The sequence below is a fragment of the Vitis vinifera genome, chromosome 14 (assembly GCF_030704535.1).
Source record: "Vitis vinifera cultivar Pinot Noir 40024 chromosome 14, ASM3070453v1".
Lineage (NCBI taxonomy): Eukaryota > Viridiplantae > Streptophyta > Magnoliopsida > Vitales > Vitaceae > Vitis > Vitis vinifera.
In genome coordinates this window covers 28,665,804-28,679,046 of record NC_081818.1, presented here as the reverse complement: position 1 = coordinate 28,679,046, position 13,243 = coordinate 28,665,804, and the positions used below count along the sequence as shown (strand labels likewise).

The window sequence follows — 13,243 nt, the reverse complement described above, 5'->3', positions numbered from 1 at the left end:
GTAAATTGGGCAGAGGCCCCAATTCCCCAAACTCCCCATTGATCCCATATAAAGGGCAAATCCTTCTGGATAAAAATAAATAAGTAAACAAAAATGGACAGAAAAAACAGATTGACTGACGACTAATAAAATAAAGAGGACCATTTAATTTATAGTGCCGAGTCCAACAGGCCATTCTTGGTGGACCTTACCAAAAGTTTGTGGTCAAAAAACCCTTAATTAAACCCTTTAAACAATCCATCCTTAGTCAAAGAATCTGTCTGTAATCATCAAGCACACACTCACCATTGAATTCGTCGCCACACACCCACAAGGAAAAGTCACAATAATCCATCTCTCTCTCTGAGCAATTGTCTGGTAGTTTCAAATGTACCAAACAAAGTCAATGGTCGTCTCCAGACTGCTCTTCTCACCATTGTCTTGAGCTAATATTCCTAACCCCAGGTCCCCAACTCTAAAAATACAGAAGAAGAACCCAGCGCCCCCTCCCTCTTTTTTTTTTTTTTGGGCCTCTGTTCTGTTTCACCATGAAACTTTCAGAGGATCTAAGAGGCCATATCCAAGGGTGTAGCTTGGTTCTGTTAACCATAGTAATATTGTGTTGTGTTGCTCTGTTCTCAGCAGCAGTTGCCGAAGACGATGTCAAGTGTTTGCGGGGTGTGAAGGAATCTCTCAGCGACCCTCAAGGTAAGCTCAGCTCATGGTCTTTTTCAAACATTTCAGTAGGGTCTTTATGCAAATTTGTGGGGGTTGCATGCTGGAATGACCGTGAGAATCGTATATTCGGCCTCGAACTACCTGACATGAAACTATCTGGGGAGATCCCTAAACCCTTGGAGTACTGTCAGAGTATGCAAACTTTGGATCTATCAGGTAACCGTCTCTATGGTAACATCCCTTCTCAAATTTGTACATGGCTACCTTATTTAGTAACCCTGGATCTGTCTAATAATGATCTTTCCGGCACGATCCCACCCGACCTTGCAAATTGCTCTTTCTTGAATAGTCTTTTACTGGCGGATAATCAATTGTCTGGTATAATTCCGTCCCAATTATCAAGTTTGGGTCGCCTGAAGAAGTTTTCTGTGGCAAATAATCGTCTCACTGGTACAATTCCTTCAGCTTTTGGGAAATTTGATAAGGCGGGTTTTGATGGGAACAGTGGACTTTGTGGTAGGCCTCTTGGATCCAAGTGTGGGGGGTTGAATAAGAAGAGTCTTGCAATCATAATTGCAGCTGGGGTTTTTGGTGCAGCCGCGTCCTTGTTGTTAGGATTCGGGTTATGGTGGTGGTTCTTTGCAAGGCTGAGGGGGCAGAGAAAGAGGAGATATGGAATTGGAAGAGATGATCATAGCAGCTGGACTGAGAGGTTGAGGGCTCACAAGCTTGTTCAAGTCACATTATTTCAGAAACCGATTGTTAAAGTCAAGTTAGCGGATTTGATGGCAGCTACCAACAATTTCCACCCTGAGAATATCATTAACTCAACCAGGACAGGGACTAGTTACAAGGCAATTCTTCCTGATGGATCTGCACTGGCAATCAAGAGGCTCAACACCTGCAATCTGGGTGAGAAGCAGTTTCGATCCGAGATGAATCGATTAGGGCAGTTCAGGCACCCGAATTTGGCACCCCTTTTGGGATTTTGTGCTGTGGAAGAAGAGAAGCTTTTGGTTTATAAGTACATGTCTAACGGGACTCTGTATTCTCTGTTGCATGGAAATGGTACCCCAATGGATTGGGCAACTAGATTCAGGATTGGTTTGGGGGCTGCCAGAGGTCTTGCTTGGCTTCACCATGGCTGCCAACCACCACTCCTGCATGAAAACATAAGCTCGAATGTGATTCTCATTGATGATGACTTTGATGCTAGGATAGTGGATTTTGGATTGGCCAGGCTCATGGCAACTTCTGACTCCAATGGGAGTAGTTTTGTCAATGGAGGATTGGGAGAATTTGGTTATGTTGCTCCAGAGTACTCGAGCACAATGGTTGCTTCACTGAAAGGAGATGTATATGGATTTGGGGTTGTGCTTCTGGAATTGGTGACTGGGCAGAAGCCCCTTGAAGTCACTAATGCTGAAGAAGGATTCAAGGGCAATTTAGTGGAGTGGGTAAATCAGCTCTGTGGCTCTGGCCGAAACAAGGATGTAATCGATGAGGCTCTCTGCGGAAAGGGCCACGACGAAGAAATTCTGCAGTTTCTGAAAATTGCATGCAACTGTCTGGGTCCTAGGCCGAAGGACAGGTTGTCCATGTACCAGGCTTTTGAATCATTGAAGAGCATGGGAGACCACCATGGTTTCTCTGAACACTATGATGAATTTCCTCTGATTTTTGGGAAGCAAGATCATGATAATCAAGCGTAGCTTTGAAGCAGGAATGGGAGAGGCAGAGCATTCTAAATGATTCAAATCAAAACACAACCATATCAAGTTTCTGCATTTCATGGTAAGTTCTTGAAGGCTTTTGATGTAAATGTTGTGATTCCATTAAAACATTTTCCCATTTTGTCGGATTTAGCTGTATGATACAATAAAAAAACATCTTTATATGTAGTTTTTAAGCGTTTCAGGAAACAACCCAACCCTCTGGGCTCCGAGACTCCTTCATGTTTGTAATATGCTCCTCCCTTTGTAGCCTTTAGAAATTTTGCATTTAAGCACTACCACAGAAGCAGTGGGTGTTGTGTTATTATATTTTGCTTCTGCTCTGCAAAATGTGGTGATCTTCCACTTTGGGCCCACTGGCTTCCATGTTTCAGCACGCTCACCATTCTTAATGCTGCTACTGCTGCTGTTGATGGTGCCACCATTGACTGCAACCCCTTTGTGATGATGAGTATATGATCATGAAAGATCCTTGAGAGTATCCATTCTTCCCAATGAAATGACCAACATATCATTTCCCTATATATACATGGACCAACCCTATACTTTTTAACACCTAGGAGAGACGCGTGATAGAGAGTCTTGTTGTCACACGTTTCTTTAATTTTGAGAGTTGAGGCCCCATTTCCTTATTTTGGATTTAGTGGGGTGAATGGGTGAAGGATGTTTGATCTGGAGGATTAGAAGGCCAATAATTTAAAATCCAAATGCAAAGCCTTCTAGTCCTTCGCGCATACTTTTGGAAATTGTGCAAGAAAAGACGAATTTCCCAGACTCCAAGAATCTAGAGGAGACTTGGACCTGTTCGAAATTGTTTAAAAATTATTTTCTTATTTAAAAAAAACTATTTTTTTAAGACTTGAAAACAAGTCTCAATTTTTGATTAAAAAAGATAGTTTTCTAAAAACCTATTTTAAAAATAAGTTGTTTTTAAAAACATACTTCAATTATTTTAAGCTATCTTCATTTGTTTTCTATTGGCTGAAGAAATTGTATAAATATAAAAAATTGAGTGTTTTAAAAATGATTGAAAATGAAACATTACAAATAAAAGTTGTTTGTGAGAAATATTTGAAAATGTAAAAAGCATACTAAAAATAATTCAAATTCTCAAAAAGAATTTTATTTTATAAATCATTATAAAACTATTTTTAAAAATTATTTTAAAATATTATTTTTTGAGAAGTATTTTCAAAAACATATGCAAACAAGCCTTTCTTTCTTTGGCTTTGAGTTTTCCTTCACCCCTTGTGTTACTGAATATATCCATTTCCACCTTTGGTATACCGATTTCACTAGCCAATATTCCAATTTCCAGCTGATACATGACTGGAATTTTTATCTTCTAGATTTTGAAAACAAAAAAGACTACTCATAAGGAGAGGAATGTGTTATTTTACTTCATGGGTTCTATTCCCTTGTTTCGGGGGTGGTGGGGTGTGCAAAGGAAAGGCGGCATTGAGGATTGGAGTAGCAATAATGAGCTTCAATCTCTCCATCCTCCACTCCAATTTCATAAAAATAGTGAGAAACACACGTTTACAAGAAAATCCTTAGCAGGAGAATGAACCGCAGGAACAGCACCCATTGCGCGGATCCATTCAAGCCCAAGAAAAATGTAGAAACATAAAAACAAGAGATACCTTTGTTATTTCTGCTTCTTCCTAACAATACAGAATACGTAAGTTCAGTAAAGCCCTTCACAAGAAATCCTATAGAGCCTGTCAAGAAAGCAGCAGAAGAAACAGCTCGACATGAAAGAATGGTGGCCGCGGTGGTCATTATGATAATGATCCTCTCCAGTCAAATCTACAGCAACACAACTGCGGAAAAGAAATAAACGAGCGACTGAAAAATGATATAGAGATTACAAAAAATAATCAGGTGTTTTGCGTGTGGTATCAGGCTCAAGCTGCCTGGGTGCAGGATCAAACTGAAGAAAGTTCTGATCCATATTCTCCCCTATCTCAAGTATTGCAGCCAAATTTCCACACCGATAACAATAGTTAGGGGCACTGAATACTGTCACCACATTTTTTTCCTGCAAGATTTCAAGTAAATGAAATATGTAATTGCAGTTTCTGATGAGACTCCAATGGAAACCCATTCCAAGCAACATCAACCATTTAAGTTTGGGTTCACATACCTGACACCAATTGTAACCTTCCATGACAAGTTGGTGAGCTCTAGCCACAAGACTAAGCCCATTGGTGTGGTTAAACTGGGCAGCAATATCCTGCCCAAAGGTGTAGCCAGCACCCCGAGGAGAGATTCCCCATCCACAACGATCATCTGGGTCAGACCAAAGGAGATCACACATTGGTCCCTCATGAGGAACCTAACACCAAAATCAGTGGCATTAGAAGCATGAAAGAAGGCATTGCAATGTAAAACGAAGGATTGCCACATAATGGGACCACAAAATGCAAAGGAACTATGGAAGAATTGCCACATAATGAAGGATTGCAACTAAATGTTAAATAGTCAGGAATGACAATAGAACTGTAAAGGCACAGGTAATGGCAGCAAGTGTACCTCCTGTATACGGTCCAAGGCACGGATGTTGTCCAATGTATCAAGGGAGGGGGAAAGTCCACCATGCAAACAGAAGATCTACATAAACAAATCAAGGTTGGCATAAATTAACATGGATTGAATCAAACACAAAAATACGCAAAATCAAGAGATCAGACCTGACTCTCAATAAGCGCTGTGAGGGGTAGGTAATCAAAGAGATCAGTAAAATGTTTCCAGACATTTGCATTTCCATATTTTCTTAAGCATTCATCATAAAATCCATATCTGAAAGAAAATAAGCAAATCAATAGGTTAACATAAATGAATGCCTGCAGTAATTATTGTCTACATGTGTGCCAAACACAAAATTGTGTTAAACATCATACAAATAAGTAATGGTCAAGATCTTAATCTTTTTCTGATCAACTGGAAAGAATTAAACCCAGTAATTAATGGAGAACAGAAGGAGAAGGTTTAACACTGTACCCAAGGGAAATATAATATAATATATTGCTGAGTGCATTATTCCAACTTTTTTTTTTTTTTGGTTACTAGCAAAAGGGCATTAATAATTAGGACAACACAATTCCTTGTCTTTCAATTAACAGAGAAATATGTTATCATTACTATGACCATTATTATTAAAAAGGATCTTACACTTGAGTTATTTGCCGACTCTCATGATTTCCTCTTAGAATTGTAATTCTATCTCTATAGCGAACCTTCAAGGCCACTAGAAGTGTGACAGTCTCCACAGAATAGTATCCACGATCTGCATTAACATAATAGAACTGTGGTAAAATGATGAGGGAACCTTCTTTTCCAAATGTATACAGAAGATGCTTATGTACAAGCTTACAACAATTCTCCCCATGCAAAATTCTTTAACCAAAACCTTTGGAGATTAAATCACATAATTTTAAAAGTGAAACATAAACAGAAAATTACTGCTGTAACTGCCACCAAAAATCAGAATCCAGTTCTTCAATCAAATAATTTTAAAATTGAAATATAAACAGAAAATTGCTGCTGTAACTGGCAACAAAAATCAGAATCCAGTTCTTCATGTAAGATATACTGTCTAAAACTTCAATACTAAATTACTAAGCCTTCTCCAAGGTATAACCCTCCAGTTCGCAGTTTTTGTGTGCAAATCCCCTCAATCAACTCTTAAATCTTAAGTACCAATTGAGGTACCTCCTAGATTTCTTTAAATGCTCACTACTTCCATCAAGTAGTTGGGATAAGGCTTTATCGAATATAATTAAGAAGGAAAATTTCATGATTCTGAAGGGAGCCATTGAGGAAGAGAGGAGTCACCACAATACCTCATCAATATAGGACTAATAGGGTGTTTGGTACAACTTAATGCTTATTGCTTAAAGACTTAAGATGACTTTGAATGCTCATCACTTCCATGAAGTAGTTGGAATTAACTCTTTATCGAGTATAATTTAGAAGGAAAAATTTCATGATTTTGAATGTAGTCATTGAAGAAGAGAGGACTCAAAAGAGTCGCCACAATAACTCATTAGTTTAAGACTAAGAGGGTGTTTGGTAGAACTTAATACTTAATGCTTAAAGGCTTAGATGACTTTAGGTTAAATTATGCTTAAGTTATTATTTTAAGGTGGTTTAATAAAACCAACTTAATATTTTTTCTAAACTATTAATTGACATATTTACTCTCATTGATATTAAGTAATGAGGTTATGAAAGAGAAACAAAGGAGGAAAGAGCCACGCACAACTGAGATAAGGGATATTTAGGATTAGAAAAAGTTAATTATTTTGACTTATTACTTTTAGGTAATTTTCAACTTTAAATTGTAATATTAAATTATTTTACAAAACAGGGTTCAAAGTCGCGGTATCGGTCATTGACTCGGGAGGTCCTGAGGCACATCGGTCTCGGTATCTCGGATCGGTATCGGGTGATACGCAAAAAATTTTAATTTAAGATCTCAAAATAATTTTAAAAAATTATGAAAATTATTAAAAAAATAAAATACAAATAAGTAGAGTAAAAAAATTAATAAAATAAACTTCTATTATATTCAAATTATTCAAATTATTCAAATTATAATAAAAGCATATTTTTGGGATGATTTATAATAATATTAAAAATCTTTTAAAATATTTTAATTTAATTACTTGATGATAAATATTTCTTATTGAAGATGAAAATAATAAAAAGTAAATTTTTTTAATAAAAAATTATTTAAATTAAATATTTTGAATTTTTTTTAAAATGTTTTTAATTATTAAAAAAATAAAACCATGATTCATCTTTAAAAAAATAAATATAATTTTTCTTATAAAATGTATTCATTAATTTTAATTTTTATATAAATATTTATTTGATATAAGTCTAATATTTATTATTTATTTTTTATCATTATAATTTTTATCAAATTATTTAAAATCCATATCCCACCAAATACTCATAATCTAATTAAAAAATAAATACAAATTATTTAAAAGCTAAATCCTCCAGATACCCATAACCCTCCGGTCAAACACTTATCTGTATCAAAGATACCCATTTCATAGGCAAATGGTTGAGATGCGTGAAATGGTTTTGGAAAGCAGTTTGATAGTGAGTTAGGACAGCATGCCTTCGATGAAAAGCTTGGCCTCTGGATTGTGGTGCCTCAACAGGTGATTGTAGAAGTGGGATGTCAGCCTACATGATCACCGGAGGCAAATCCTTGCAGAAGTTCCATAACACAGCCTGTCCCGATTGCAAACCCATCAAGACCGTCGATGATAACAGCGGTGCCGAAGTCCGGCGACTCTGCTCCTCATGTCGCTCAGTTCCATCTCCGGCAGGAACTTGGGCGATCCGAACAAGCAGGCGTGCTTCTTCGACCTCGCCGACGACTCCAAGATGCAGGGTTCTAACTCTGTATTTTTCATTTTCATGGGTTTTGATCCTCTCATCTGATTTTCTCCACAATTTCTACTCCAACTCGGGTATCGGTCCGGTACCGGCCATGGTCGAGGCGGATACGACTCGGCCGAGTCGTACCAGTCTCGACCGAGATTTTGAACTATGTTACAAAGCTTAGTTAAAATGCTTAATGACCTAAATCAAGTCATTAAAGTTGCTTTTCCAAATACCTTCTAATTCTAGGTTGTTGTTATGAAACTTCCAAATTTTCTTAGAAACACAACAAAATAAAAAAAGTAGGCAATCATATGTTTGAATCTAGAAGATTATGAAAAATGAAGAGATGCTGAAACTGTTTGACAGAGGCATGTCAAAACAATACACTTTAGATTAGTTTCAGCCTTCAGGGTGCATAACTTGGCGTAACAGGTTTGTGGTATTATACCCTGGGTCTGACAATCTTGCAGCCTTTCATGGCTATACACTCAATTTGTGGGCTCTTTTGAACAGCTGTGAAGTAATCCTAGTGTAGAAAAAGAAGGGAAGTAGGATTCTGGAGTAAGAAAAAGGAGGCAAGAAGGTTCTGGTATTTTGTCAAAATAGCTGGGAATAGAAGAAAATAAAGGACTAAAAAAAGGTCATTAACTGACCCTAATTTAGCAGATAGCTGGTGAATAAATATTAACCTGAAAAATAAATACACCAATGGTTGTTTCCTTAAAATCTACCAAGAACTGGGAATACAAAGCCCAAATAGAGCAAAACATACACTTGAGTAAGGATAGGATAGGTTCTTTTTTTTTCCCCCTTCCCTTTTTTGGGTAATTCCTTCCAACCTGCCCCTATTATGACAGGTTTAGGTAAAATTTTAAACATTATAGGTGCAGATTTGGGGAGGAAAAACTAAAAGAACTGAATGTTAATAAATATATGATTAGGATAACATGTTAAAATCAAAGTACAAATTAAATCAATGCAGTGGAACTAGTGCCTTTGAATTAGTCTTAGGGTAGGCAAGTTGTAACTTACAGAATCTATTGAAATAAAAATTCCATAAAGCAAGGTTTCATATCATGCAAATTAAGTAACCATCCACATTGTTTGCTCTATTTTAAATTGCTTGATGTAGGTTGATAAAAATAGGTCATGGCCCTACCTGAATATTCAAGAGAGTTCTATTGAACTTGCCTAAATTCTTATGGGGAGTCGCCTCCAGTGTCACTCTCATCTAATTGAATCCATCAATTGTACACTATAATTAAGCACACCACCCCGGACATAAGGGATATAAAATCCATTAAGGCTCTGTTTCTGCAGCTTCTAAATTGCCAAAAAGATCTTTTTGACTATAGAATTACTTACTTATGTGTTTGGTTATTACCCTAAAGCACTTTAAAGCATAAGAAGTTTGAGATTAACAACTTTTTTCGATAAAGTTAGAGATTGATTGATTTTGGAAGAGCCTAGGAAGAGGCTTGAATTTTTTTTATTTTTTATTTTTAGATGTTAAATAGAAACCTTCTTTTTAGCTAGATCTTCTAAAAGCACTTCACTAGAAGTTTGCAACTACACAAAACAGGCTCTAAGAGTAATACTCAACTTCATACATTATAGTTAGCAGTTACCACTATTTACACCATTAGAATGGATTCTACATTTAAAAAAAAAAAAACAATGGTGTAAAACTAAGTGAACAAGTGATTTACTATGATCCGTATCAGCCTACTGCTAAAAATCTCCATTCAAATATATCAAGTTCCCTCACTCATGACACATATCAGATCCATTAATCCCTACCCTTTTAATTTTTCACTCACTAATTTTCTCAAACCCATCTTTTGCTCCACATGACTCCATAGATCACATATATTCCCGGTTCAGAACGCTTAAGGGGAAAAGAGAGAGATTTGGGGAATGTGTTTTCCACTTTCCCAGAATGTGGTCAATTATAAAGAAACTGTATTACAATCTTGGTCTACTAGATTGATATTTATTGAGCAGCCATCTGTAGAAACAGGATTAGCTAACAGCTTTCTTTCTTCTTCCCATTCTTCTATTTTCTAATGTTTTGAAAAAATATTAGATCCTCTTGCCTCACTTCTCTTCTCTTACAATAGTATTCTAGTTTCTGTTTCTCTACATTAAGGGAACATCAGGACTTCACTCTGCAGAAAGCTTCAAGATAGATGCATCCTGGAGGGGCTACATGAGTTATGTATTCCAATGGATGAAAGAACTACACTAAAGATAAAAATTTTCATATTGCCTCACTTGTTCAACATGTTTTAAGTTTCATATTCTGCTAGATTCAAACTTGTGATTATCTACTTATATATCTGCTACATTTCCATCAATCTTAGGAGTGCTACTCAAGCTCGCTCACTCTTGGTAGCACTATATACTCTGTAGGAAGGGACTCTAGAAATGATAATGTAACACCAAGTATATATATCCTTTCTAGGATCTCCATTTATATATCCTAGGTTGCTATCACTCTTGAAATATATATTATCACCATCTTTTATATGGAGATTAATTCCAGAAATGGCCCTTCTTGTGACAATGGATTCACTGGCCAAACATTATGCAAACCACAATATATCCATCCAATTTCCAGGAGAGATGCAAAGTAATTTTCCCCTTCTTCTTCTCTTTATCCAAAATTCATAGTTGTTAGACGTGCACCTAAAGTGCACCTAGGCCCAAGGCGCAACCACTCCCTAGTTAAAGGGCCTCTCTTATTAAGGTGTGTGCCTTATTGAAGAGGTGCACTTAGTCTACTTTCCCCCCCATCTTTAACACTTTATTCTTAAAATTTCTAACTCTATATCGAAATTGCAAAGAATTTCATTACTTTTTGTTGAATGCTTCATTTAAATATTTGGAACCTTAATTTTTTTGTTGATTGGATAGGATTTTGGATCATGTGTTATAAGTTTGATATGCATTTTAAATTTGCATTTTTCTTGGGCACACACATTGTTATGAGCATTGCACCTAAGCCTCATGAGACTTTTGTGCCTTAGGACCTGGGGCCTTTTAAAACTATGGCAAAACTGGAGTAACACACTGCATTCCCTAAAGTATTCAATACAATGTAACTGATAGATGAGAATTTAAAAGGAAAAAACAATAAAAACAAAAAAAAACTGTCATAATTAATTACCCCAAATGCTAATCTGCCTAAAAATGGATAATAGAGGGATTCATTCATCTAATACTATTTACTGATGAGCATGCAAGCATTTCTCAGAGATGCATTGGACAGCATTCAACCTACATGATCAATCCAAATCCAACCACAAAGTCCATTTGACTAGCTGCGGTTCAACACATCAAAGAAACAAAACCAAAACACTCAACCTCAACCAACTGTGACGAGAGAGAAGGATACACTTCCAAACATACAAAATATTTAAATCCTAATGATCAGACTATATAAAGCTCAAAAATCAAATACTCATAAGCACAAAATAAAAATGGAACTGACCTACGTAGTCACCCATGAATAGATAATTAGTATCAGGAGACTTTCCACCAATCCGAAACAGCTCGACGAGATCGTGAAACTGCCCATGGATGTCGCCGCACACTGTTACCGGACACTTCACCGACTGCACATTCCACTCCTCCACGAGAACCGCCCTCGCCTGCTCACACAGCGCTCTCACCTCCGCCTCCGGTAAAGGCTTGCAGTCCATCAGGTGCTCGATCTGACGGTCCAGATCCGCTTGAGAAGGCATCTTTTCTGCTACCAGTCAGCGACGCAGACAGATTCGCCGGCGAACGAGGAATCTTGCCGGAAAACAGATCAGTCGGATAGAATCGTCATCGATCAGACACCGACTAGGGTTTCAGGGGAAAAAAAAAAAAGTGAGAGGAAAGAGAAGGAAAAAGCGGTGTAAGTTTAGGCCCTGTTGGCTCACTTCTCAGAAGCAGCCATGAGGCATTTTCCTGCTCCGACCTCAAGTAGGAGATGAGAAAGTCCGTACAAAGAAATCAAGTAAATTATTAAGGAGATTAGGGAGCTTGCCTTCCGCCTTTTGCAAATAGTAATTGCCCCGTCTCATCTAATATATCGGGGTGAAATTTGTTAATTTCTTAAAGGGAAATTATAAATGTGTTCACTCAAACTTTCTATTGCATTCACCCTTTTAATGATATCTTGTAAGATATAAATATCCCCTAACAAAATCTCCAAACTACCCTTCAACACAAAAATACAAATATTTCTCTCCTTTCTCTATTCTTCCTCTTCTAATCTCTTCATAATCCTAACCAAATAGAGTTGTGCTACTCACTAATTGGATAATCAAATAACCATATCCAATGATGTTACAAGTCCACAAGTATAGATTTTATAATTATTTTTTCAACATTTTTATCACTATTTTTTAGGTTGGAAGAAAAGAGGAGTTACGGATATCATTCAAAGTTTCAAAACCAAACATTTTATATTTGTTTGGCCTTCTACCTCCGAATAGTTTTAAGGGTGTTCCATCATATACTTAGACACTTTTTAAGGGTGTTCGACTATATATTTTAGCATACCCTTAAGGGTGTTTGGCTATATACCTTCAAACATCTTTAAAATGTTTGATTATATAATGTTGGACATCTATAAAAGTGTTTGATTTTGTACAACTAAACAACAATTTTTTATTGAAAAAATTAATTGAATTAAAATTTTAATACAAGATGATGTGTCTATATTAGAAACTCCGATCATGAGAGATGAATGACTATGCCCAATATGGGCCATATCGTAGCTTCTAAATATAATGTTATGCTTGTCCACATATCAATGCAACAATGCCCAATGTTCCTGCCTCTTCTATCAACATCATTCTCTATACTTGAACAAAAAATTATATCAATTGGTTTTGTTAACAACAATCATTTTGTGGAGGTAATATCATGAATACTAATATACTTTATTTCCAATTCCTTAATCAATCTTAATGAAGTTATTTAGTGCATAAAATTGATTTGTGGGTTATGATACAACCTAGAGCCCCAATACCACCTATTGTGAGTGGTTGGTATTGGAGTCAATATTATTATGCTAAAGGTTGGGCGACTCCATATGTAGTAGTCATTGTAATGTTTTGTGGTTTAATTTTTGGCAATGTTATCACACAAGATATTGTTGATTTGGACGCTAATTTATGATGTATTGTATTATTAATGTCGTATGATAATGTAAGCAAGAAAGATACAAAGTATTTGATTGATGATATATGATCTATTGTATTGTTATTGTTGAATGATGATTTAGATGTTGATTTCATTTTGAATATTCATGGTAGTGTTTAGGTTACATACGACCGTTAAAAAAGTTGCAAGCATAGAAGGTTATAGTAATAAGAGCATATAATATGGAAAATGTTTGCAAAACGATCATAATGCACAAAATGACATTCATATCATTGTTGTGATATGGA

At 36.3% G+C, this 13,243-nt stretch overlaps 2 protein-coding genes across 2 annotated transcripts; one reads left to right on the top strand and one right to left on the bottom strand.

The window, feature by feature from the left end:
* The first annotated feature begins 166 nt into the window (after positions 1–166).
* On the top strand, positions 167–2,697 carry LOC100853588 (probable inactive receptor kinase At1g27190). Its single transcript, XM_003633767.4, has one exon. It carries the CDS (start codon positions 528–530, stop codon positions 2,367–2,369), a length of 1,842 nt encoding a protein of 613 aa, XP_003633815.1. The 5' UTR covers positions 167–527; the 3' UTR covers positions 2,370–2,697.
* A 1,173-nt stretch (positions 2,698–3,870) lies between these two features.
* Positions 3,871–12,036, bottom strand: LOC100853524 (serine/threonine-protein phosphatase PP2A catalytic subunit). The gene is made up of 7 exons (XM_059742616.1): positions 11,833–12,036; positions 11,290–11,645; positions 5,565–5,679; positions 5,084–5,192; positions 4,926–5,003; positions 4,537–4,728; positions 3,871–4,431 (listed from the first exon to the last, which is right to left on the bottom strand). Exons 2-7 carry the CDS (start codon positions 11,540–11,542, stop codon positions 4,258–4,260), a joined length of 921 nt encoding a protein of 306 aa, XP_059598599.1. The 5' UTR covers positions 11,543–11,645; positions 11,833–12,036; the 3' UTR covers positions 3,871–4,257.
* Between the last annotated feature and the right edge of the window lie 1,207 nt (positions 12,037–13,243).